Below are 27,961 nucleotides of genomic sequence, written 5' to 3' on the forward strand. Positions count from 1 at the left end.
ATTACAGAAACTCGAAGAGCTCCTTAAAACAAGGAGTTGATTGAGCTAGGGAAATACAATATACTGACTAGGAGACTTTCTTACACGATACAGAAATGGTTAAAAAGGGTATGCCATCAGAAATCTGCTCAAGGAAGTGTTGTCAGAGATGTCCCAGGTAGTTTAGAATAACAAAGATGAAAGTGCATTTCAGTCTGGATGAGGATTTCTCAACATATAGACACATGAAAAGTAGCCTGACTTTTTTTTCATTTTAAACAAAATAGTAACAACCTTCTATTACTTTTAATTGACAGTTTAGCACTGTTGAAAAGCAGTTCATTTACTTGGCATTTAATGTCAGCTATCTGTAAATTTTGTTACTGATGTGGCTGAAACTGCAAGCAAGTTAAAATTTTGAAACAGTAACTGTGCTGGTGTTCTAGGTAGCTCTTAGCTCCTGCTTGCCTTTTTCATTATGTGTATCAACATTAAATGGCCCATGGTTATTTTCTAAATCATCATCAGATTTTCCAAGTAGTTTGCAAGGTAAACTCATCTTTTCTTCATCTGTTTGACCTTTATTTATTGAAAGGATGGGAGACTCCACGATTCTCTCTGCTGGAGAAGTGGCCACTTTTTCCAGAGATTTCTCCAGCTCATGTCTGAGTTCATCTTCAGAATCTTCAAAATTTCTGTAAAGTAAAATAAGATAATTATGTTAATTAAATATATCTTTGTTACAAGCCATTCTCCTTTCAAGGTCTTTGAGGGTTTTTTTAAACACTTTGTCAAGAATATACAAGCAACACACGTAATGTAAACTGTTTCTTCTTTCTCTGTGAGATTGTTTACCTGTATTTATAAGGTAAGGGAACAGGACCTGCAAAGCCATATTAATACTTCTGCATAACATTTTTAATGACAGCGTTGGTATGTGACATCTTAAGTTACAGAATTAAAGGTTAAATTAGCAGGGTCTGTAGAACAAGTAAGTTTTCTTCATTTGTGAATTTAAAAGAAGAAAAGCTTTAGGCAACGCAACCTGTCATTTCATGAAAACTGTTCAGTTGTGTGGATTTGTCTTCTTAGGTGCTTGACTTACGTGTCTTCATCATCTGATCTTGGCTCAAGTCTGCCTTCAGCAACAGCAACAGCAGAGCATGTTTCTGAATTCTCTTCCTTGTTTTCTTTTGGAAGCAATGTAGTTAATCTCCCTGCTTGAAAGGAAAAGAAACATTTACTTGTATGTATGTTAGCTAACTATACAAATGTATGTAAAGTAATAGCAAATAAGTAAATGCTTGATTTTTTTTGTTGTGCAAATTACAACAATGTAAATACCATGTTTCTGTTATTCTTGATCGTATGTTTTAGTCAGTGGTTTGTAACTTGCGCAGTGGAACCTGCTGTGTTTGCAGGCCATAACCAAAGGACTATAAAACGTAGGTAAGAAAGGTGATCTGATGTTAGTCAGTTTAAGCTCCCGATACAGGAGTCTGCATTTTCAGTGGAAAATTTAGGGGATTACTGTTTGGGAAAGACTGAAAATTACTGCTTAGATGTAGCTATGGTTCCCTAAAAATGCTCGCTTTCAAAGACTGAAGGGGAACCCAAATCTGAAGGTGGGAGAACAATGCTAAGAGTTGTTGTTTTAGTATAAAGACTAAATTCTGCATGTGATCCAACAGAAATCTTGTCAGTTTGGGTAACACTGTACTCCACAATGTCAGCTTGAGCAGCAGGGCAGAACCGGGTATTGACAGTGCCGTGTTTTAATAAATGTAACCGATAAAAGCAACAGCAGTTAGAGTACCTGTGTGACTTATTCTTGCTCTGGCCTTATGAAGTGCTGACATTACTGCAAAGTGGTTTGAATTTTCTTTTTTTTATGTGTAAGCTATAAAGCTAGTCTTAGGAGGAAAATTTAGCTGGTACATTTAGCTGGTTTAGCCTTCAGAATGGGGCTGTTTTAAAAGAGCATGTTATGCTATGAGAAAACAAGTATGTGAGGCATAATTAGCAGGAGAGTGCTGACTGCACAGCTCCAAATGAAAGATGCTTCTCACGATCCATTAAAATTGTTGAAACTTGGCATGTACAATTTAGCTGGTCTAGGCGGCCTGTCATCCAATTATACATCTAGTAGATTGGCAACTGCAAAAAACCCCCACAGTGTCTTTCTAGGGAAAATACTCTGGCTTTTTAGCTAACAACTTTGATGCAAAGTAAATGTCATTTTTAAAAGTCTATTACTTTAGGAAAGTGTGCTGCAGTGTAAGTTCGAATCAATTTCAGTGTCCGCTGTATCAGCACAGACCATGTTGTAAAGTCACCACTGTAGTTTAGGCCATCATGTACTACGATTTACAGCTGTTTTATAGAAATATATTTGCATAAAGTTTTTTACAGGGTTCTTCAACAGTTGCAGGGGTTAGATCCAGGTTTGTGGTATCTGACAACTTGCTGGCAGTAGTGGCTTACCTTAGCCTACCCAAGCAAATGAAAGAATTATACAGGAAGTAATAGCTGGTAAGTAGGGCTTGCCCTTTTCCCTGCTATTGAAAACAGAAACGTCCTGAAAGAGGCCTTTCACTGCTACAGGACAGAGCAGTGGCTGCTGGGACAGGCTGCCCATGTTTTTTCTAGTTTGCCAACTTCTTCAAAATGTTGGTTCTCATCACAGATCCTCTGCCAATGGTAGAAGAAATAATACACTAAAGAAAAACTTGAAGAATTTACAGTAGAAAACATCCTACCTATCTCCTCTTCAAGCCCACTGAAGGAGTCATTAGACAGCTCTGCTTTTGCTAAGACATTCAGAAGTGTCCCTGCTGGTGTTTGTTTCCACTGCTTCCTGTTTTTTGGGATGTCTACAGGCAGAATAGTGAGGTCAGCTGAAGAACAGGAAAGTTCTCCAGCCACTAAAGCATGACTGTCGCTTGGCACTGTCTTTTATCAGATTCAGACTTTCTAGTCTTGACACTGATGTCTTCCTTTTGTGTAATGCTGGAACCTGTTTGGTTTTTTTTCCTTTGTGGAATACTCCTGAATTTTTTATAGTTATTTAACCTGATTGATACTGTAGCGAAAAAATAGTTTGGGCTATTTGTCACTGAAAATTTTTAAAACCAGTTTTAATGCTCAAGTAACTGCTTATTAGGCCTGGAACAGTCAGGTGCAGCTTCATTTGAGCAGTCCTTGCTTGGCTTCTTGGGGCTGAAAAAGCTTCAGAGAAGTTCCTGTTTCTCTTGCACCCTATGCTCTTTCATCTAAGGCAGAATGAACAAGAAGTGGTAGATCAACAAGACTCTGCCTTGTCTTCACTGTCTCTTCAGGTTATTTCTGTGTATCTATCATCTGGGGTGTTGGGAGCATGCTGGAAGAGCTCCTTGTTTGCAGCAACAGTCACTGGAGAAGCCTGGCTGCCTGGGAATATATGCACTGGTACTGTAAGGAACCTAGCAACTTGCCTCTTTTGAAATGGAGCATCACCACAGCCCCACCTGTGTGAGCGTGCAGTTGTGACTGTGTAGCCGCACTGGTGTGTGGAGCAGAAAACCAGAACTCTGCCACACTCAAGGGTGGCGTTGGCAACTGACTGCCGTAGTGTGTCATCAACTCAAGGCCCAAGAAAGTGGTGTTGATTAGTTGCATAGACTGTCATGGTTAGCCTTTGTTACTCAGGCCACAGAGTGCTTCATAAAATGCAGCCCTCAATATGTATGAGCAGCACAACATGATTGCAGCATTAGACAGCGGGGAAAACGATGACTGCATTCTATGGTTTAACACATACAATAACCTTAGTTACTATAATGTCTTGCAATTAAAAGCCTGTCAGATCATGTGATCGTTCTGGTATGGAATGGTTTTGACAAAGGTCTGTAAGTGGTCTGGCTGAATTTTAGCAGCTCCCTACTTTCACTGAAAAACAAAACTTTCTTACCAAGTTCATTTTCAGCCATAGTAGGACATACAGATGTGACAGTAGCATCAGCTAAAAAATTCAGTAGTGTCTGAGGGGCTCCAGCTTGCCAATGTTTTCTGGGTTTTTTTGTATCATCTATGTCATCAGATTCTACAGGGAAGAAGAAGAGGAGGCAAAGTTATTTCATTTTTTGAAAGTAGATTTCAATGAGATTATAATATTATGTGATACAAAGAGAGAGCTCATCAGATAGATAAACTTGCTGTAGCCTGGAGTTACTGGATTTACCTAACACCTATGTAATTTTCAGAATTAATACTCAGCATTGCATTTGCCCAAGAAATACCTGTTGGGTATCCCGATAGTTCTTCCAAAGCTCTGTCCATATGATCTTCAGAAGCTTCCACCAGTTTCTCCTTAAGATTCTCACCATCCACAAAAGTTAATGTTTCACTGAGTTTACCTAGTACCTGAAAAAACAATAGGTTACTCTGGGAAGAGAAAACACATATGGGACAATAATCTTTTTACTGTCTTTGCCAGCCGTTCTCATGTATGCACAGGAAAATCATGTAACAAAAAGTGAAGCAGCAGAACAAAGTGACATTGTATATCAGGGGGCTGCATGGGGCTCTGCAGAGATGTGAAACAACAGAATGACAAAATAGTGCTTTATAAATTAAGAATATATATACTAGAAAGAAATTATATTTTTGATGTTGCTGTTACAAATATTTTTTAAAATTCTAATATACTAATAAAAATCTTAATAGGTAGCTATTACATGTTGATCAGCCACAATGTCATTTTAATAAATGAAATCACGTAATGTTATCTGTAGTCTCACTTCTGCTTTTTCTAAATAACAGCTGGTTCATCACATTATTCTTGCTTTGTGATACAATACTAGTGAAAAGAAACAGAAATGTACTAAAATAATTTACAAATCAAATTTGGCATTTGCAGACTAACTCAATTGTGAGATGAGTTCTTCCCCTCAAGCCCGATTTACAAAATTTAAATATCTGCGCTCTTTCATCTTTTACTATGTGAAAGATTGACCCAGATTTCATCCAATTTTCTTCTAATCAATTATCCTCTTGAAGAAGGTCAGATATATGCAATATGTCAACAAATCCTCAATAGGAAGCTCCATTATAACAGAGGTAGAGGATTATGGTGATGGAAACAAACCTTAGATCACGAAGCTACTGTCATGGTTTCAGATTACTCATGTAAGTGCTTTGAACATAACTACAATGTACCTCTGCTTCTTGAATGCTGTCTTCCTCAGGAACACATACATCTAAATTAATTTCAAACTTTACTCCTCCCTAAAGAAAATTCACACACTTTGTTACTTTATTTTATTAAATATAAGAATTTAATTAAATATACACAGTTTATATGGAACTACAAACTTGAAAATTATTCTTCTATTGAAAATAACTTTTATTTAACAATATTTTTCTTCTATTTAACAAGATCAAGGTTGAACAAATAGGACAAAAATAGAATTCTCTAAATATTGTTTGTGGATGTTTTAAAATGATTGCATCCACTTTTGATTTTAAGGAAAGGTGTCTTTGATAATCATTTAATTCAAATCCTTGCAATACACAGAGTTGGTTCTTACAGCTGGTTCTCAACCAGTATTAAAATTTGAATACTGTACTACTTCTGTGCAATATTTCACAGAAGACCTTTAGTCCATTTCACAATGATCTTATGGTCAGAAACCTTCTTGATATCTTATGGGCATTTCCATTCAATTCCCATCTCCTTCTACAATTTAAAAAGCACTATAGAGAATAACATTTTATAACAAAATGTTGAAGAATTAGCAGCCTGACTTGACTTCACTTAGACTTCGAGTAAACATGAGTTCTCATACACTACTAATGCAATTTGATAGTGAGATGAGTAGGTAGGGATTGATTACTATCTGGGAATATCTAAAGGGAGTCTCCTTCAAATGATCAGAAAAGCTCATTTATTTTCTTAGTGATTCTATCTTCTCACAAAAACTTTTAACAAACAGTAGCCCAGCACTCTTTAACTGTCTCTCAGATAACTTGATTTCCAGAGCTACTGTGATAACACAGTCATTTGAAATGTACAGATGTAAGAAGAAAATAGAAAAAAATACAACAATGAGGATGGATACCTTTGTGTTATGTTGCCTTTCTAATATTTTTTTGTCTTGCCTATCCTGGAGTCTGACTTGTTTAAAGTTTTCTTCCATATTCTGGAAGGAGAAAAAAAACCCCAACTTTAAAATATACTCTTTGGAACCAGAATATGTGTATAACCTGTAAAAAAAGACTTGTTTAAGTAGTAAATGTAGTGACTGATTTCCTTGTATATATATCTGTAAGAATATTCCATTCATTGCCATATTTAGACTTTAATACTAAAAGACATTATAATTCTGGCTTATCTGGCAAAAAGAAAAATAGGAAACCTTGCATAAAGTGCAAACCTCTGCTCAAAAACTATGTTTGGAGGATACAGTACTGTGTCAATAAATAAATAATACATATTTTATTTTTTATGATGATATGCAAGACGACTCAGGCTGATTTCATTCTGGAAAACTTTGTGAGTGATGAAAATCAAGATTATGATGGAAACATAAGCCTGTAGAAAGTATAGCCATGTTTCATAGTATCTTGTTTTCTGGTAACACCTAAAAATTATTTAATTACCTCTTTTCATATTCCTGTGTCCTATATTAGAACCTGTCAGATAAACGCAAAGTAAATAATTGTACGCAGCTCCTTCAGTGATGTGCTGCAATTAGGGCACATGCTCAACCTCAGGTGAAACCACAACAATTCACAGGTTTTACTTTTTTAAAATATCTGTCCAGTTTCTCCAGTACATGAAGCGTGCGTGAACTAAGGTGACATCAAGCAGGTGCAAAATCTAGTGTTTCTTTTTTGTTATCATGCATTTCCCATTAATTCACTGGGAATATAATTTCTGTCCTATCATGGCTCTGGCTGTCTATAGCCTACTTTATCCCATCAAGTAATGTGTGAATTCATTTTAGTAAAAGCCTGATCCAGGATCTGTGAAAATCACTGAAGAGAATCCTACTAATATTGGCAGGTTTGGACCAAGTTCCAGCTGCAACAGGGTAGCAATATCTGTCACCAGTTTATGTGGAAGTCTGCCCCTTGCTACTGAACAGCGCGGGAAGTCCTACACCATACAAGGCAAATCCTAACTGAGTAATCTTAGTTGCTAGATCAGGGCTGTTTTCCCTTCAGAACAGACCGGGAATTTGCAGACTGAGATTAATTTTCGTAAATTGAGGCTTTCATTCATTGCACTAGAAGAAAAGTGGACTTTTTGCTGCAGAATTCCATGTGCTCCGAAAACCTCATCTGCTGTTCACGATGCCAGTATTGCAAAGTAGAAGTGGAACAATTCTGAAACTTCATTCCAGTGGCTGCTTTGGTAGTATTTGATGAGAAAGAAGTGAAGGAGTCACCAGATGGAAAGCTTCGGCTCTACCTCTTCCTCCCACTTTTCCCAAATTTTTGTTTAAGCAAGGACTCCACATAAAACTAGATTCTCACTTTCCACACAGTGCTAATCTGGGCTCTCATGAATTGCTATATCTTCTGCACAGAATTCTCATGAAGATTTGCACCGTGAGTGGCTGCTTCTTACTTCACTCAGAAAGCAAAGAAAAGAAACATAGCACAAAAAGTAAAAGTATATCCTAACATTTACAGATGAAAAAGAATTACCTAAACAAGTCAGGACACAGCCAAAGAAACTTTCCAGCCTATTCATGAAGGGAACCTAAGGAGACTTTCATGTATGGTGCAAGCATCAGGTGAGATTTAAGCTTTACTGTTTTTCAGATTTCTCACAGAGAGTTAATCAAAGACCATGCAGGACTTGCATTAAAAGTTCTGTTTAGACTAGCAGATGGTACTGATACCTGAAGTGATTCCTGTCTTGTTCCAGCTGTATCCTTGGTTTCAGCTTGATCCTCAGCTTTCCCTTGCTTCACAAGATAGGTTTTATCTTGTATTTTTTGATTCTCCTAGGGAACATTTTCATAAAATGTTCATTGCAATTTCTAATTAAGTGTACTAGCTTAAAAAAGAAAAAGGAAATATGACTCTCTGTATGTTGGAGCTTTGTTACCTGGAGCACTCCTGCTCTGAATCTGAATTCTTTTATATTGCTGTGGTATTCTTCCCGAATTTTCTGCAATTGTTTCAGGTACTCCTATCAAAGAACAGTAAGAATATGTATGTATTAGAAATATATACAGAAATAAGCTAAACAAAGTATTCTATTGATATCAAAAGGGATCAGTGTCCTTTACTGCCAATTTTAAAGAACGCTTGATGCTTCCTATTACAGGGCATTTTGGAGATATAACTCTTCCAGACTTTAAGCTTTCTGAAGTTTTCCAGACTGTTTCATGCTAGATTTTCCATATAATTATATATAAAACAGCTAATTCCAAGAATAACCTAAGGTCTGTCTGAGTAATAATGCTAAGGTTGCAATCCAAAAAGAGAGGACTGGAAATTAGGAGGACAAAAAAAATTATGTAATATTTATTGTATGGCAACTTGCTCCCCAAAACAAAGCAAAACCTGGTAACCTTTTCCTGGAGAAGTGTCAACATTCCTATGCTTTGAAGCAAAAACTTCAAATTTGTCCAAAAGATAATTTTTGTGTTTAGAACATCTCTGTTACTATTTATATGAGAACCCATTCCAATAGACAAATGGACAAATATGTAAAATTTCATTTTTTGGCATATTTAGTACGGACTTCGAGGAACTGAATAGCAACAGTCTCTGAACAATGTGTACATGATGACTATGTTCTTATTCCAAAGTCTGACCATTATGGAAAAGTTAATATAGTCATGTCTATTCTGGAATTTTTTAATAAACCAAACATAGAAAGATTGGATGTATTTACATGTGTTCAGGTAAGAAAGAAGTACCAGTTTGTTTTCTCTGTCACCCAAAAGAAAAACCAGAAAAGTATATTGTTTCTGTATAAAATAATCTCCAAAAGTTGTAACATACCAGGGAAGTAGTATGCATCATGTACTATTATATCACATTCCAAATGTCATAGTAGGACTTACGAAAAATGACTATACAAACGTGAATAATGCATGTATGACTATTTTCTCTGATTTGTAAATGTGAGGATCTATTGTCCTTCAACATTAGTTTGTTCAGTGATATAACTCCTCTAACCTCAGTAGAAGTGAAATCAAAATCAAGGCCATGGTTTATGAAATTATTATGGACATGAGCTTTTGTGCAAGTCTTCAACAGTTTATGTAAGATGGAACCAGATGAAAACAGCTTATATTTTCCTAGTGGTCAGGTGGAAAAGAATCAATTCTTACGGAAAGAATACTATTGTCAAGGAGTGTAAGAAGACAGCTTTAAGCAGCTGAGGAAGATATTTCATTTACCTGTTCTTTCACTTCATTCTTTCTAGATATGTCCTGCTGCTGATTTTTGAGATGCTCTTCCTTTATTTTCTGCTGCTGTATTTGGTCATGATATGGGTCAGCAGAGGATGGTCGCAGTCCCTACGGATGTACAAATACAGAGCAAAGGAATTTTCATTTAGAATCCTTTCCTTCAGTGCTCACTCAATTCATTCTCCCTGTTCCGCTGAAGAGTGCAGTAAGGCAAGTGTATATTTTTTGAGGAAAAAGTTATAGTAGAATTTTACACTGCTATAGTTTTGTATTAGAAAATAAAACCTCAAGATGAGCATTGCAGAGCAGATAATGAATTTGCTAGATCAGAAATTTCTACCTGTCGTTGTTACAGTTTGCTCTTAGAAAGACATCAGATCATCTTTTGGATTTTCATTCAGTTTCTTTTACAGATTTTATTCTATAATTCAGTATTTACTTACCAGCTGTTTTTCCACTTTAATCTTGTACTGTTGGGCTTCAAAGCACCTTTGAAGATATTCTGCACACCTGAGAGAAGAAAGTGATGTTCATATACTACATTGTATTTCACAGATTCTGCTATCTTCTGCACAAATAATTCTCTATGATTTCTATCACATATGACAAACAGAGCTCTCTTTGTATTACATGAATATATAAATATGGATAAAATATTTATAAATATGGAACAATAGTAAAATAACAAAAAGAAATCATATCCACTTCAGGCATTCCCCTTCCTATTACTTCGGTTACATTAGCCTCTGAAGAGTGCAGCAAGGTCCTTTTCCACTTTTTATTTGATAAATGGTACATGAAAGTGTTAATGAAAATAAAGTTGTTTTTCCTGATCTACAAAACAAGTGAAAATGGTCAGAAGGGAGGTTATATATTCAACAACTTTTCTATTTCCTTTCTCCTCTGTGCCTAATTCTATAAGACTAATTTTTATTTGTGTAGTTTTGTGGTTTCTATACATTTACCTCTTTTTTTGGTATAAAATAACCAGCAGTCACTTGTAAGCTCCCTGATTTCTAGTTATTTAATTTCCTACCTTCAGAATCCACTTGTGCCCCATGAAGCCAAACTGAATTGACTTTGTCCTTAAATAAGGCACTAGAAACTCAGCTCAGACAAGATGTTCTAAACCCTAACTGAAACATTCTAAATACTGTTGTCATTGAATGAAAATTAATGATTCAGTCAACCTTAAAGAAAGGATCCGGAAGTAGGCAGTATTAAAAATTCCTTACCTTCCTTTCTCAAGGTTTTCAAAGCTCATCCACACCTAAAATGGCCAATCGTGAAATGGACAGGCAATCTCTAAAGTAACAAAAAGGTTGTACCTCTGCTTTGTAAGAGAAAGCCTTTGAAGTAATCAAACTGCTGGAGAAAGGGTATTTATACCTTAAGCCAAAACATAAACTCTGCAGCAAGGAAAAAAAAACATTTTCATGGCCTGTCTCTCACTCTGTTCCCTGAAGTGGAGAAATGCTTTTGGTCTTTATATCGTTCTGATCCTGGTGCGAAAGAAGGGCAGTGTTTATCCTTGATACAATCAGAAAGCCTACAAAAAGCCTGTGTTTTACATCTCACCCAATAAAAAGCTGAGATTTGGGAGACATTTTGACAATGACATGTCAAACGTCAGGACAAATTTCTGGATAGACAGGAGCCAGAGCTACACTGTACAATGAACTTGTGCAAAAAAAACCATTACCAAAGACCAAGCAGAGAAGGAATTATACTGAATGAGCCATGTCCAGTGTCACGCACTCAGGAAGGCTGATAACCCAAAACATGCATGGCAGTTCACTATTAACAAATAGAGTGAGAAAAGTTTACCAGTCGGGTGGTGGGGGTGGACGTGCAACTTGTCCTTTTAGTTTATAGTATTCCTCAACTCTTTGGCTAATATGAGAAAGGTCATAATGTGCATTCGTTTTCCTCTGCAAGTTGTCAAGCTTATCATAGTAATGACCATAATGGCCATGTACTCTAATACTTTCTGGCCTTTCTGCCATCTTGAATCTGGAGCTCTGTGGCTGAAAATACAATAAAGGATGTTAATCTACCTATTCTCATTTGTATCAGTACAAGTTTGAATTAATTTCCTGTCCTTCTCCCCAGTCTGAGTTGCATGGTAATACAGGCTGTCTACTTACAGTTAGTGTAAGTTTTCCAAATCCTTTCATGTATAACCCAGAAACTTCCTAACTTCTCACGGCATATGTAATCTTACCATTGCCTTTTTCTTTTCCTCTGTTCCATCAGCTCCTGTCATTAAGCAGCAGCCCATATTGTTGTGCGAGTCGATCAGCATGGGGCTTTTTACCCTGTAGTGTCATTGTCCTAGAGCTACTCCATTGTTCTGAAGCCTAAAGCACTGAATTAATTCCAGGAGAGTCTTATTTTGACATGTGAGAGTAAGGGGAATCTGGGATGTAGTTTTGGGCAGTATACACAATGATTTCTGCTTTCGGGGAGCACTGTGCTACTTCATGTCATCATCTCTTTGATTATGTGCCTGTGGGAGCTTGCTTTTCATTTCTCAAAGTCCTTATTGTGATGAAACATCCCCATATTTCTAGTTTATGACAAGACTGTCTTTTCCATTTCTTGTAAGAACAATGGACAGAGGTGATTGTCTTAGCTGCCATTGCATGATATAAAAGAAATGTGGTAAGACTTTCACAAACTTTTCCGTGGTGGGAGACTAAAAGCCACTATATGGTATATGAGAAAAATGATTAATTTTGCTTATTTTCTTACATAAATGAAAAAGCATCTAAGTATCCCTTCCTTAGATGGTAAATACATTAACTATTCCCCAGTTGTCCAGGCCCCTGCAAGCGGGGGGTGGGGAAAGTCTGGAGCAAGGAAGACGTACCTTTAGTGGAAATGGATCAGGTTAGAGAATACATAAACAGACTGGACAAACAAAGTCCATGGGCCCTTATGGGATGCACCCATAAGTACTGAGGGAGCTGGCAGATGTCATTGTGAAGCCACCCTCTATTACCTGTGATTGATCATGGTGACTGAGAGAAGTGCCCGAGGACTGGAGGAAAGCAAATGTACTCCTCTCTTCAAAAAGGGCAGGAAGGAGGACCGGGTCAGCCTCACCTTAATACCTAGGAAGGGGATAGAACAACTAATCCTGGAAACCATTTCCAGGCACATGAAGGACAAGAAGGTGATCTGAAGTAGTGAGCATGGATTCACCAAGGGGAGGTCATGCTTGACCAAGCCGGTAACCTTCTACAATGAAATGATTGGCTTGGTCGACAAAAGGAAAGCAGAAGATATTGTCTACCTTGACTTCAGTGAAGGTTTTGTCACTGTCTTCCATAAGATCCTCACAGTAAGGCTGATGAAGTATGGGCTGAATTAGCAGACAGTGGACTGAAAACTGGCTGAATGCTGCATGCAGAGTGGTGATCATAGTACAAAGTCTAGTTAGAGGACAGTGACTTGTGGTGTACCTCAGGGGTCAATACTGGGTCGACTCCTGTTTAACATCTTCATTAATAATCTGGATGATGGTGCAGAGTGCACTCTCTTCAAGTTTGCTGATGACACCAAACTGGGAGGAGTGGCTGATAAGACCAGAGGGTTGTGCTGCCATCCAGAGGGACCTTGACAGGCTGGAGAAATAGGCTGACAGGGACCTCATGAAGTTCAACAAGGGGAAATGCAAAGTCCTGCATCTAGGGAGTAATAATCCCTTGCACCAGTACATGCTGGGGACCAACTGACTGAAAAGCAGCTTTGCAGAAAAGGACCTGGGGGTCCTGGTGGACAAGCTGAACATGAGTCAACAATATGCCCTTGTGGCAAAGAACAGTATCCTGGGCTGCATTAGATAAAGTATTGCCAGCAGGTAGAAGGAGGTGACCCTTCCCCTCTACTCAGCACTGGTGGCCACACCTGGAGTGCCAGGTGCAGTTCTGAGCTTCTCAGTACAAGAGAGACATGGACATAGTGTAGAAAGTCCAACAAAGGGCCATTAAAATGATGAAGGGACTGGAGCCTCTCTCCTATGAGGAAAGGTTGAGAGCTGGGACCATTGGGTCCAGAGAAGGCTCAGGGGGATCTCTTTAATGTACATAAATACCTGAAGGCAGGGTGCAAAGAGGACAGAGCCAGGCTCTTTTCAGAGGTGCCCAGTGACAGGACCAGAGGCAACAGGCACAACCTGAAACACAGGAGGTTGCCTCTGACTATGAGGAAACACTTTTTCTCTGCGCGAGTGACTGAGCACCAGCACAGGTTGCTCACGAAGGTTGTGAAGTTTCTATCCTTGGAGGTATTCAAAACTCATCTGGACATAGTCCTGGGCAATCAGCTCTAGGTAACCTTGCTTGAGCAGGGTGCTGGACAAGGTGACCTCCACAGGTCGCTTCCAAACTCAAACATTCTGTGATTCTGCAAATCCTGAAGCAACATATTCAAAGTATGACACTATGCAAGTATCCCTGCAACCCTGTAAACTGGTTGCTTCATTTGGATGCTGAAAGAATGTGGGAACTTACCCAGCATTACTATTAGAGCATGTCTCATAGATCAAATAACTGTGGACAAAATTCTGCCTTTGATTTCAGCAGTGCACGGTGAAAGGAAACTTAACCTTCCTAACACTCCATCTCTGGATTTGCACTGGATATACACAAATGTAACTGTGAGGAAAACTAAGTCCTATATTCTGCACAGGGCCAGTATTATCCATAGGTAGCATAAGTGATTGCTTGAGGGTTGCAGTTCTGAGAACTCCACAATTCCCCACCATCAGTTAATCCAACATAACTGCATTGTGCAATTACTGCTGGGAGCTCCCAGATCCTAAATGTGCTTTGCTCTGTGTTCACCAGCACCCCAGGCAGTATTATATCCTTTTGAAGACAAACATAAAGGTATGAAGTGATGCCAAGTAAGAGGCTGGAGACAGCATACAGCTGATATCCAGTCTGAGGAAAGGAGGTGGAAAACGAGTGAGGGACACAAATGGTTGTAAAGAACTGGGGCTTTCTGCTGTAGGGTTTGATCCCAGTTTGTTGTAATAGTATTGTCCTGGTTTCAGCCAGGGTAGAGTTAATTTTCTTCATAGAAGCTAGCGTGAGGCTATGTTTTGGATTTGGGATGAAAAAATGTTGATAAGGTGCTGATGTTTTGAGTTGTTGCTAAGTAGTCAAGGATGGTCCAGCTTCTCATGCTGGCCTGCAGCGAGCAGGCTGGGGGTGCACGGGAAGCTGGGAGGGGACACAGCTGGGACAGCTGACCCAGGCTGGCCAAAGAGATATTCCCTACCATATAACGTCATGCTCGGTATATAAAGCTGGGAGGAAGAAGGAAGGGGTGGAGGGACGTTCGGAGTTATGGCGTCTGTCTTCCCAAGAAACCATTATGCGTGACGGAGCCCTGCTTCCCTGGAGATGGCTGAACACCTGCCTGCCCATGGGGAGTGGTGAACAAATTCCTTGTTTTGCTTTGCTTGCGTGCGCGGCTTTTTCTTTACTTATTAAACTGTCTTTATCTCAAACCATGAGTTTCCTCACTTTTACTCGTCCAATTCTCTCCCCCGTGCCACCGTGGGGGAGTGAGCGAGCGGCTGCGTGGTGCGTAGTTGCTGGCTGGGGCTAAACCACGACAAGGATCTGAGACAAGGGCAGTGGGTGCCAGTGGTTTTGATGATGAATGGTCTCTCAGAAGGTTTGAGGTAAGAGGATCAGTGTATTTGCTTCTATAGCAAAAATACAAACACAGTTTATTTGCCTCTGTGCAAATGTAAATGCAAAGCATGTCTGACTCCTTTGTTACAAAGGAACATATTGAAGCAGCCTAAATTCAGTATTTCCCACTGAGGCTTTCTAAAACACCTCTTCTGAGGTTTCATGAGTGCTTAAGTGTCTTTACTGACTTAGTGTAGAATTTAATACATCTTAATGATGCCTTTTAAAGGGTCTTTTCTAAGAGCAGGAATTTGCCTTCTGAAAATGATTAAATATTATGAGAATGTGGATGCACAGTACCTGAAAAATAGGCTGTTGCCTTCTTGAAGGAGGCTTCCATTGATTCCTTTGAAGTAATTCCTGTTTCTTGACAGGTACTACCATTCCAGATTCTGGAGAAACTTGGTCTTGGACTCCCCTTTTTTGAAGTTTATGTGCTTTTTAACAATAAAAGATTAAAAGGTTACCTTCTGTCCTCTCTACGTGATTAATAATCATGTAGTTGCAAACCACAGTAGGGTGCATACACCAAACACTGACAGGTTGGGCTAACAAACACTCCTTATGTCCTTTCATCCTCATCATCGTCACCATACTCCACACTTTCTAGGCATTCTGCCTTTCTTTCTTAGAATGACATGCCTTTGAATATGTTATGATTTGTAAAGTGGATCTTATTGATTAGTTTTGCAAAGAAGCACACTGAATAAAAGACAGACCTCTATAAACTAGAATGCTGATTTGATACTAGTACCAAGAACAGAAAATAGGAGGTCTGATTCTTAGGCTCAGATTTCATTGGAGGCTAGGTGTCTACCTGCTTAGGCATTCTCTTTTGAAAGCCCTTTGGTTTTCTACAAATCTCTAGACAATGTTGTAGTACTTGTGGAATTTGGAAAGAAGGGCTGAAAAGTAAAAAATACCAGTTACCCATGTAGAAGAATAAAAGTACACACCATTCCAATTTGGTCAGTCAGTGTTTTGCAAATACCTTAGCTGCAATAATGAAAAGTAGTGTCTTTGCTAGGATTAGGTAGTTTCTAAGTGAGTTTTAAATCTTTCCTGAGTAATGACTGTGAGAGTATCATGTCTGGGAGGTAAAATATTTGAAAATTAGAAGTATGTGGCCATAGATATTTTTTAAAATGTCTAATTGACTTAGGTGTTCAGGTCCATCTGTCCAAATTGCAATAGACCTGAAGGCAGATAAATCTCACTGAAAGTCATTTCCAAAATAACATGGGTTCCTATGCTACTGAAGAACTTTTCTGAGGAAAAAAAGTTCATAGTGTAGTTAAGTAAGTATGTAAGTTTATTTTCACAAATCTGTTTAAACTACTTTAATATTTCCAAAGATAAATTTGAGGAATAATTATTATATACTGAAGAATATGGAATTAGGAAAAGGCTATGCTGCCAGAAACGTGCCAGATGTTCAGCAGGTCATACAGAGACACCATTTAGTCTCATTCATGTTTTCTAAGAATGTGCATACACAGTCTGATCTACCAATGAGCACTAAATCCAAATAGAGTTCACAGTCTCTCACAATTTAATCTAATTTATAACATTTTGTAAAATACATTTTTATTATTTTGTAAAATACCATGGAGCATATTTTGCAAGATTTTTGCATTTTTGCACATAGCTTGGCAAAACGAAGTACGGATGTTTTTCATGTGATGGACCTAAGCTGCATCTAGACCAAAGCCTCTCTCTCCAAAGCCAAAGTTTGTAAATTCCATTCTTAAAATAACTAAGATTAACATTTCAGTACTCTCCTATGGCAGCTTTTCCAGATGAACATTGCTAATGAACTGGTCTTAAAGTTGTCTTTTCCTGAACAGGACGCCAATGCACTGTCTGGGGTGAATGTTTCTGCTGTTGTAGTTCTCTTATTTTTTCATTTTTAACTTTGTGTGAAACTTTTGTATCCAAATGTGCAATAAAGACTGCTGGATAAAGTTATAGCTATCACATACATCATAACTAACAAACATTAGTGTAGAACTAATGTTAAATAATATTATTATTACCTTGTATCAACTTGGCTCCAGACTGCGGTGCTGAAGGACTTTTTCTGTGTATCACACTGTGACTGAGTTCTTCCGGTGTTATCTATAAGAAAAAAGGTATCTGATGGAACTGTTTATACTACTTTGATAACCATTTTTCTCTCAGCAAGCAGCAGTACAGGCACTTACCTCGGGGGGCAAAAACCTGAGAATGAGCTTCTGCAAGAAGGGCTTCCTCAGAATAGAATTGATAGATGGTCGATCTCTTGGGGATATTTTAAACAATTGAGAAATTAATATCCTCAGATCATATGAATAGTTGGGAGACACTGGGTGAAAACGTCCTCTGCAGATCTTCAGCACCAGCTGGTGCAAACTATTGCCTTCAAACTTAATCAACGAAAACAGTAAAAAGAGGCCCATAAGTACGACTGGTTGGAAATGATGGACTAGACACCTCAGCTTGAAAAAAAGTACTTGCTGACAGGAGCTCTGTGCTGTGCAAGCTCTTCACAAATCCCTTCTTGCTAACCATAGTTTGTGTGGAAAATTAATATAACCACTCTCTGACTGTATTTTCTAGTTACATTCTCCTTGTTTCTGCTGCATGATGTAGGAGGTACGATAGCTTTTGTACCTGGAAGAGTTTTATTCATACTCTGCTGTCATACAGTAACAGAGAAGCAATTTTTCCAGAATGAAACATGGTTTATTTTGCCAAAAGCTGTTCAACAGAGACCTGCATACATACTGTCTTCACAACGTTCACCTTCAAAACCTCACTCCACACGACTTAGCCTCTGCATTCTGTGTTCTCTCAGGAACCAAGATACAATCCTGATTTTTAACAACTGGTGCCACTCAGATAGATCAGCCCTCTCAGTTCAGCAGATCTCTTAATAGGTCAGCCTCAATATGGTTTTTAGGGCCTTAGACAGGCAAAAATAATTTTGAAAGCAAGTTCTTTCTAAAATTACCATTTTATTTACATGGCTATTTTGAAGATGATGTAACCAAAATTTGCCTTAGCTTCACTTGCATTTCCTGTCTACATCAGCACCTAGCCCCTGTCTTCAAATTAAAATAAATGGGCAGCAATACAGAATAAAACACCTAATATTCATAAGAAGTAATATTAATATTTTCTCACTTTGTGAAATCTGAAATTTTCCTCAGCAGTAGTCCCTTGCTCTCAGCTTAGCACAACTGCTCTCCCTACCAGTGCTGCTCTACCTTCTTCCACATGCAAGCTCAGCAAAAGGTCAACTACTTGCTGGGCACAGGAATATGATCCTTTTCGTGTTTGGATTAGTCTCTGCTGCGTTCCCTTCTCCACATAATACAGGCTGAGGATTATCTGAGGCTCAGATCAGGCTGAGGACAGCACAGCTCCCTGAAGATGCTGTCATCTTCTGACATGAATGTGCTTCCAATGAAACCTTTAGGAAAATGCATCTGGGACTTAAACTGCTTTCTGGGGTAATGTGGGTTTCAAACTCTTCAGTAAGTGTAGAAATGGGTAAAATTATATGCCCAAAGCCTAACCTTGAAGTTTGGCTTTAGTTCTTTCCATTGTTCATCTGCCTTTTGCAAAAGTTTAGTACTTATTAAAGAGTAAATATATGTTCAATATGTGTATACACACATAAGTTGTAGAAATACAACATAATACATTGCATTTTAGTATGCACAAAACAAACACAATATGAAAAATTAAACACTAGCAGCCATTCTTTAATATCAATAAATAAGCTGAAAATAATTCTAGCATCTGACTATGAATACTATTATTACTATAGTTTTTCCAGGCTGACCATTATCTTTTTTAATAATATGATAATCATCTGATTCTACAGTACTTACAGGATGCTTTAGTGCACATAGCTCATAAAGCACACAGCCAAGAGACCAAATATCTCTGTGAATGAAATGTAAATAAAGTTTCAGGGAAAAGACTATAGTATTTTCATACATGTAATCAGTACCTCTTCTCAGCTTTCCAATGTATTAACATTATTCCATCACAGATTAATATTCGTGCAACTTCTAATTTTTCTTAAGATGCACTGAAAAAAACAACTAGAAATCTCTTTTTAGTTGTGGTACCAATGTTTCTATTATACCTAATTAGGTAACATCATTATCATTGGAAAAGGCACATGATGTAAAGAATGCCTGCTTAATATTCCTAACAGGATGAAGGGCAAAGCTATCTCTGGCTGACTTGATAGTTAAGGAGACAGTAAGGGAGTAAATTTGTGTGAATAGCACCGTAGAGCTGAGATGCTAGTCTGGGCTCCAGAACATTTGGTATTGATCACATCCCATACACAAAGGAGGGGGTCTAGCCCACTCAGCTCCTGACTTTTCAGTGCTTCTCATCTGGTATTTTGTGTTAAGCCTGAGTAAGCCTTTACAATTCTCAGACCGATTTGTCTTTCTTGGAGGTGGCTACTGCATAGTTCCAGAATTGCCAACCTGGCAGCTTTCTTTTTAATGTATTTTTATAAATCACAAATGAGTGTAATCAAAAATCCACAAACTGGGAACTGAAAAGATGCATACTTGCATCTTTAGCACTGGTTATTACATGTTGGAAACACGGAGAGAAATTTAGTATGTGATGGAGAACTAGATAAAGCAAAGATTTTACATTTCATGCCACTACTAAAAAGGAATATTAAAAGAGGATGAGATTAAACGTTTAAGTACAAGTAATTTTATAAAAACAAAAAATATAATTATGTTAAGCCTGTAGATGAATCACAACAAATTCATGACTGCTATTCTCTGGACGCTCTGAGTCAAATACAACTGACAGTGTTGTATAGTATAACATACTTGTTGTATATGATTGATGCACCTAATTATTTTACACAATAATAAAAAGCTTCACAAAGGGTGACACATGGAATCCCTGGTGTCCTGCAGAAATACTGATTTAAACCACGATATTACTAAAATAGGTTCTTTTGTGCCTCCATGCCCTCATGCACAAGCATACGAAGGAAAGACAGCGACTTACGTTTTATTGTTATATGGTCGATTTTCACAGATCTCAGGTGACAGATAATACGGGGTCCCTACACAGGTATGGGCAAACTCCATGGTGCTAATGAAACACAACGAACAAAAAGGCTTACATGCTGAAAAAGTTTACAAGCAATTGAACAAGAGGCTTCTCTGACCCAGGTGAAAAGCCCACAGGGGACATTATTTCTGCTCTCCAAATAATTGCATAACACAACACCCCAAGAAAAACTAAAGTATTTCCCAGTTCTGCGTAAAAATGTCCAACTATTTTAATAGTGGAGAGTGTTTGCACCTCAACACAAAGCCCAAGAATTCTCTTTTCCCCACTTCCCTCCAGCATTGTAATCAACATTTTCCAGGAATGTTTATAATTAATGCAGAATTCTGAAAGCTGTCAAAGACGTTGCAAAATATGAGAAGTCTCCAACACACCCACTGAAGTAAGAGTATGGGAGGTCACGCATGCCAGAAGCAGTGGAAGGAGGAAGTGCTGTCCAGAAACTAAAGGAGGAGTAAGTGAATCCATCTTTGGTGCTGACTTGTGAAGGTGTAGCCAAACAGCACCAGTTGGATTCATCTCACTTGCTTTTAGATATCTACTCTGTGGATGTCATCAGGTGTCACTGGGAAGTCAGTAGAAAGAAACAGGTATTCACAGAGTGTGTTTCCTCCCACTCCATGCTAGATGTCAGTAAAAATTGTTACAGTATAGAGTAGTATATAGTATATAGTAACATATATTGAGTATATGAAGTCTGAGTGCCAGAGATGCCACAGACACCTAACTGCAAATAAAAATATTGGACACTATCTTGCATTTTGAAGTGGAGAATGGAGATGAAAATGCCTTTGTATACCCCAGGAGAGGAGGAAAAGACAGCCTGAGAAACTTAACTCGTTAGATGAGGAAAAGTTCTACCAAGCTCCAATTATTTTGTTGTATAAGTCTATTAAATATTCTTTAAAATGTCTGTACTTGGACATTCAAATTCTGAGGTTTACTTCCTATCTGCTGTGTACTATTCTGCTTTGTAGGAGCAATCCTTAAAGCAGTTATCCCCAGAACACTTTTGAAGGTAGGCACTTTCTGCATAAGTAGTTCATATGTGGAGAGTTGAGGCACTGACAGTAGGTTTAAGCTTCACAAATGAACACACCACAAAGGTACAAGAGCTGGCAAAGACTGCAGCTAGAACAGCAACACAGCATATCCCTGGAGATGAGCACGCTTGGATCAAGATACTACCCAAACATGCGATATACTGCAACTCTCAGCAAGACTTCCTAGCTCTAATGTACCACTGAACTGGCATGGTTATGTGGGTCTAAATCCAAAGCCAATCTGATGGGGCCCTGACAGAAATTACATGGGCTGTATGTCCATCTAAGGAATGCATAAAGGTACATAATACATGTACACGGTTAAGTACATCTGAAGAGAATGAGCAAATTGTCTATGTTGGTTAGAGTTATCTCTTCTCTTCACTGTTGCTGTGTAGACAGAAATGTGGTTAGACTTACACTGACTTAATTTAGGGATATGAAAAGTTTTAACAAGTGAGTTGCAGCAGTTGTAGTACAAAGGAACTGAGAAGGACTGATACTTAGAGAGACAATCTGCAAAATGATTAACAGAGGAAATTACCTTTCCACACAATGCCTAATTAAATTGTGGAATTTCTTTGCCACAATATCTTGCCATGGTCAAAGATAATCAAGCAGCTCAAAAAGAGATGAAATTCAAGTGTTGACCTCTTGTTAGCATGCCCCCCAGCATGTTTTGGCCACAACAAAAAGCACTCCCCTAGACAACACCTGACCACTATGCAGGATAGGCCAACCTTGTCCCCAAAGTCGGTAAAGATAAGGCCACCCTCTTTGGGAGAGCAGAGTTTAGCCATATGGATGCAAGCCATGCCATGCCATGTATTCTCAGGCCCAGTGACTGGGTTCTGGCCCTTTTTTGAAAATCAGTATCGGCACAGTCTTGGAGGACGTGCAAAAAAAATCTGTACAAACTCTTTTCTTATACTCTTTCCTAAGTTTTTAACACTCTTCACTTTCTTTCTTTCTTATGAGGCACCAGAAGTGATTATCAACATCTGCAAGAGCAGAAGCTGTGCCTCCAGAATCTCTTTATGTCAGTTCCACAGACAACAGGGAAAGATAGAGGATTCCCCACCCTATGTCCTATAGATAACAGAAGTCCAGTTACTAGGCTAGATACATCTGTGGTTTCATGCAGGATGGCATGTTCTACGATAACAGAACAAAATGTAGTGTCAGATCCTTTGTATCCCAGACTTCCTGAACAAGCACAATACACAAACAATTTGCACATTCAAGTTGCATTCTGAACATTCAGAAACAGTCCTGTTTGTTGTAGGTCACAGACTAATTAAAAAAGGTGCTTACCTGTTCAACTGTCTTGCTATGCCAAAGTCCCCAAGCTTTGCTACCTTTCCATTATGGCTAAGAAAAATGTTCTGCAAATAAAAACAAAACTGGTATGTAAAAATGAAACATAGCAGAGCTTCTTAAGCATATTTTTTAGAAGACAAATTTAGCCCCTCTCTGGTACCAGTTTTACTACCTGTGCTTTTACATCTCTGTGTAAAATCTTCTTGTCGTGAATATGCTTCAAGCCCAAGGAGATCTGCACAAACCAACTCAGAATCTGCAGTAAAAGTTAAAGGGAACAGGTATCTGTAAATTTGTTCGACTCTAATGTCCAATGAGGCATCTTACTGAAATATATAAAATACAGATAACAACAAAATCTAGTATATGTAGAGCATATACCATATACAATAGTGAGAAATAATAGTTTTAAAATTAACACCATAGACTTTTCCTTTCCTTTTTTAGTGCTATCACAAAACTAAATGGAAATATGTACCTGCTCCACTTTCCTTATCCCCATCAAGCTTTCACTGACTGTGACAGGAAGAATACTTGAACAAGGACTGAAGAATCACATCAAAGGACAGTAAGAATACTAGGCCTTTATTTAGAAATGAGTGAGTTCAAATAACAACTAAGACAGATTTGGGAAGTGTCTTCTTAATCCTCAGTGGTGGAAGGCATACCACCCAATTATAATATTTGTAGTCTTACCAAGGGGTCCAGAAAAAAACAGAAACAAAGGATGAAGGACTGAAATATGCTGAAAGAAGGAAGCTATGAAGAAACTTGCATAATAAGTAAGCACATTGGTTTGTCCTTTATCCTTGACCCAATACAGCTCTTAAACATATATTTAACTTCAAATATACATGTGTTTTATTGAATAAAAGCCTTTGACCTTAATTCAGAAACAAACCTACAAAGTGCTTATATGTTTCTCTATTTAGGAAAATTGATGGTCATGAAAGACTTTGATCCAAGTAATGATCTTCTACTTAGTAATGCTTCACATAAGCATATGATTTCCTGAATAGGGCTGATGCCACAAACAAGACTTTTTTAGGTATACATTTGAAAATGTGAAGATATTTTAACAGCATTATGTTAAATTGGGCAATTTGCTTTCCTTTTGTGATTGGCAGATGTATCTTTAGTTTCTACAATTCATTCTTCTATTTGTACTTACTTTGCCTTTCTTTGGATATGTATTATTCTGCCTCATTGTCAAGGGGTTTGTGTGTGTTGGTTCTCTCTTTTGTGTTTTCATGATCTGTGCTTTTGTCCTCTCTTTATTTTCTCCCATGTTCTCTCTGTCACTAATATGACTCCCAACAGGATCTTAAAATTCATTATTACCTGAACCAGCAATTCAGTTCCAACTGACTTCTAGACTAAGGAGTTCCTCTGTTACCACTAAAGCAAAAAGAAAAGTCACAATACTTTTTTTTCCACTTTTATGCTTTAGAGTATATTTCCCCTGGCAGGTTGGATACTATCTGTCGAATTTCTATGTAAATTTTCATTGCACCTGCAAAAGTGAAACACTATGCACAACTAAATAACTTCAGAGCTCAGTACACTAAGTTCAACATATAAGAGAAAATATCCTTCAGAAAGCTGAGTGTTAGTAAAAAAATAACAGAATAAGTAAGGAATAGTGGGAATTCTGTTTCCATGAATTGAAATATCTATCATACTCACCTATTTACAAATTAAAATATATGTGAACACACTTCAAAAGCAGTCAGAACTCTGGGCATATTTCTCTGTGCTGGTTTAACAATTTAAACGGCATCAGAGAAGTCTTGACCCTTGATTTACCATTGACTTCAGTATAAAGCAGGATACGCCATAATGCAAACAGCATAAACAAATGAAGAACTCATATATAATATATCCCCACATAATTCTAAAACACCGTTTAAAATAAAGTCTTTATGGCTAAGTAGATGTACTACTAATTCAAAGAAAAAGGGTATCGACAACGGAAGGAGCGATGGGAGGGAGGGGGGATAAAAATGGCATCAAAATACTGCCAATTAATTAATTAAAGATCTTAAACCAGTGTAAAAAGCAAACTCTAAGCTCCCACTAAAATTACCAAAGTTTCTTAAAAGTGTTCAATTTTTGCAATAGGTCAGAAAAGAAACACTAGCTTGTCCTGGATAATTCAAACCACACATTATATATAATATGTCATTTCCTCTAAGGATAACTTCTTTCACCTGGTCCTCGTCAAACAGCACTCCATGCTGCATATTTATCCGCTTCATTAAATCTCCACCATCACAGTATTCCATCACAATATATAGCTTGTTCTTTTCTGAAAGGAGAAGTATAATTTTTCCTTTATTCATTTATTACTCATTAATACAGCAGTAAATTCTTTTTATTTTACATGGTCTTTCTTTTAAAAGGGAGTAGTTAATCCTCTAGGTACTCCTCCGCTTCAAAGAGTAACTTAGAAAAAATGGATATTTCCACTGAAACCTGATGCAAAACTAGAACATGGAAATATATTTAAATGGAGATTCACCAAAATATTAAATACATGAGAAAACCCTCAAGAGACCACACTGATAGAAAGAAGACAGATGCTCTTACAGGCAACGCTTAGCAGAACACTTCATAGCTGGGACTGTTCCCCAATAATAACTAAGTATACTGTTAGGGTTAGGGAAAAGGTTCAAAGTAGACACTGTCCAACAGTACAAATAAACTGCATGGACTACTTCACATGGCAACTCATTCCATTCTTACCTCTCTGGGGTCCAGAAGACTATCAGATTTAGTGTCACTTAAAACATTTACAGTCCTGACCACAGAAAACAATTTGAACACAGGCTGTAACTATAGCATTCATTATATAAGGCATTTCTTATGACAGATGTCAGATGATCAGGAAAAATAAATGTAGGAAATTAGCTTTTATGGAGAAGACACTTCCTTCTACCTCTTTTGGGTCCTGAAGAATCCTGTATCCTTGAGTGACACCTCAAAATATGTCTCAAGACAACAGGCCAATGGGACGTATTTCCTGCTATACTCAAAAGCTGTCATCTTCTATTGAAATGCCTGGAAAAGTCTCATAAAACTCTGGACTCCTATTGAAGGTCAAAACTAAAGTTCAATTTAAGCAATGCATTCACCCCAACATCTAGCATTCATGCCACAGTACCTTAGGTCCCACCCATACACATGAAGAGGGCAAGTGATGACTGAATCTGATACCTCATGTTCATTTTTAGGAGTTGGGACCTGTCCCCAGTGATAAGTAAGGTGTTGGGGACAGGCTTAAGGTTGGGCACAAGCTAAGTTTTACTGCCTTCCACTCCTATAATCACAAATAAACCAGAAATGTTAAAAGTAAACCTTGCAAAGAAGCATAGAAAGTTACGATATTTGCATGCTTCATCTTGGCCAGAAGAATGACTTCTTTCTGAGAGGCTTCTTTTTCTTTCACAGGCATCTACAAAGAATTAAGAAACTATATGCTAGCAATGATATATTTAATTATTTTCAAAAATAGTTACATCATTATCAAACCCTTCCCACAAATACAAAAAAAATGTGTACCAAGGTAATGCAGAACTATTATAAAATATGATGTATATATAATGTAAAATACCAATTTTCAGTGTATGGTTGGAAATATATTGGGACGTTACCAAAGTCAAACCAAATTATGACATTTTACAAACAAACAAATGTATACCTTTAAACTGTTTACACAAATTCTATTGCTAAGCTACCTGATGAACAGAGTTAAACTCTAAAGTTAAACTTCCCTTAAGTATTTGAAGAACAAGGGTCTAGATGATTCTGTACTCTTAATATGGGTGATCTCAAAAGAATAAAGTAACACAAAAAATAGTCGTTCTGTTTTATTGGTGTTATGAGTTCTTGCAACATTTCAGGCAAACTCTTTGCCCTCTTACATTAAATGGAAAACTTCTATTTGGTTCATTGTGACCACACTTCCATCAATATTACTTCTTAAAAATTAATGTCTCTGAATATCCGTCCATTAAAATGTCCTCTTGTATTTATAAAAAGTCTCTGACCCTCATTCTTAAGAAATAGTTTTGAAATGCAATCCTCAAAAATCAGAAAGTGTATGAAACACACTCTACCATATAAAAAAATCTTATGACTTCAAAGTAATAATTTTCTGTATCCAGCTCCTGATTTTTGAACGAGTGCGATCCGCAATAATATTTTATTATCTTCCACTTTTCCATTTTGCATACATCAAAATCTAAGATTAGAAATGCATGGTTTTTATTGGTCATGAGCATAGAGAGAAACTATTCTTTATTTAGCTGTCATTACTAGCATATCAATTTTTCTGAGTTTGAATCTGGAAGTTATACAGCTTTTTCTAGAAATTATGTATAAAAATTCATTCTTCTATTGTAATTCTCTAATATATTAGAAATTCACTAGTGTGGCCCATAATAGCAAAAGACCTGTCGAAAGCATGTAGGCACTCATTGAGATTGACTATTGAAACCCCTGTATTGAAATCACAGGGACTTTAATTGCCTGTCTTTCTGGAACTAGATATAGGAGTGGCATTGCTCAGATATCTGAGCTAGTGACCCTAACCTGCCTCTGCAGTCAACAGAAAGAAAAAGAACACTTTTATGGTCCAATTCAGCTCATTTAAAAACACACATGATCAACAGCATCCTAAAAATACATATTTCTCTTGTTCTTACAGAAAGGGAGTCTAGCCAAGCAGCTCAGATGTTGACAGCTACAGAATGGACATTTAAATTTAGATGAGATTAATCAAACTGCCAGAAAGATAAATGAGAATGGGAAAGACTCCACTGTGAATTACTCACGTCTGAAAATATGGAATGTGGGGGGAAAAAGGAACTGAAAAAGTTTAGAGAAATATTTCACAAAATTGTGATTTGTTACTTAGGTGGCAATAGTTTTGTTGTAGTTGAATCATCTATTACAAAATTTGAGTTAGGTAGTGTTGCAGGTAGAGAGAAGTTTTGAAAAGAACAAAAATGCAGTGAAAGGTAAACACTGTTAGTATCAAAATATATATTTAGTCTATGCTTGTAAAATCACTAAATTAGCAAAGAGTACAGTCTTTGGAAAGTTTAACTCTATGTAATCGAGATACAACTACAAAGGAGATAAAACATAACCCAAATTCATACCCTAGCTAAATGCAACTAGCCCAGTTGGGTAAATAACCACCGTTATCATCCAGGTTTTGTTGTTTTACCTTAGTTAAATTGATCTCTTTGATAACACACTGCTCATTTTCCACTTTTCCTTTTGCCAAGAATATTTTGCCAAAAGATCCTTCTCCAATTTTTTTAATGATTTCGTATTTATCCATGATGTCTTCCTCTTAAAGCAGTGTCTAAAATAAAAA

The 27,961-nt window shown here is 37.5% G+C and overlaps 1 protein-coding gene across 1 annotated transcript; it reads right to left on the minus strand.

Annotated features, from left to right (window-relative positions):
• Positions 1-421: 421 nt before the first annotated feature.
• NEK5 (NIMA related kinase 5) lies at positions 422-27,925 on the minus strand (the record flags this gene model as incomplete). Its single annotated transcript, XM_082014663.1, has 22 exons — positions 422-674; positions 1,085-1,238; positions 2,760-2,876; positions 3,929-4,060; positions 4,257-4,380; positions 5,176-5,244; positions 6,078-6,158; positions 7,869-7,973; positions 8,078-8,161; positions 9,384-9,503; positions 9,839-9,905; positions 11,223-11,422; positions 15,407-15,543; positions 17,143-17,224; positions 17,311-17,511; positions 18,985-19,039; positions 20,147-20,233; positions 22,570-22,640; positions 22,748-22,831; positions 24,786-24,883; positions 25,933-26,029; positions 27,809-27,925. 22 exons carry the CDS (start codon positions 27,923-27,925, stop codon positions 422-424), a joined length of 2,535 nt encoding a protein of 844 aa, XP_081870789.1.
• Positions 27,926-27,961: the final 36 nt, after the last annotated feature.

The sequence above is a fragment of the Phaethon aethereus genome (assembly GCF_964289735.1).
Source record: "Phaethon aethereus genome assembly, chromosome: 1".
Classification (NCBI taxonomy): domain Eukaryota; kingdom Metazoa; phylum Chordata; class Aves; order Phaethontiformes; family Phaethontidae; genus Phaethon; species Phaethon aethereus.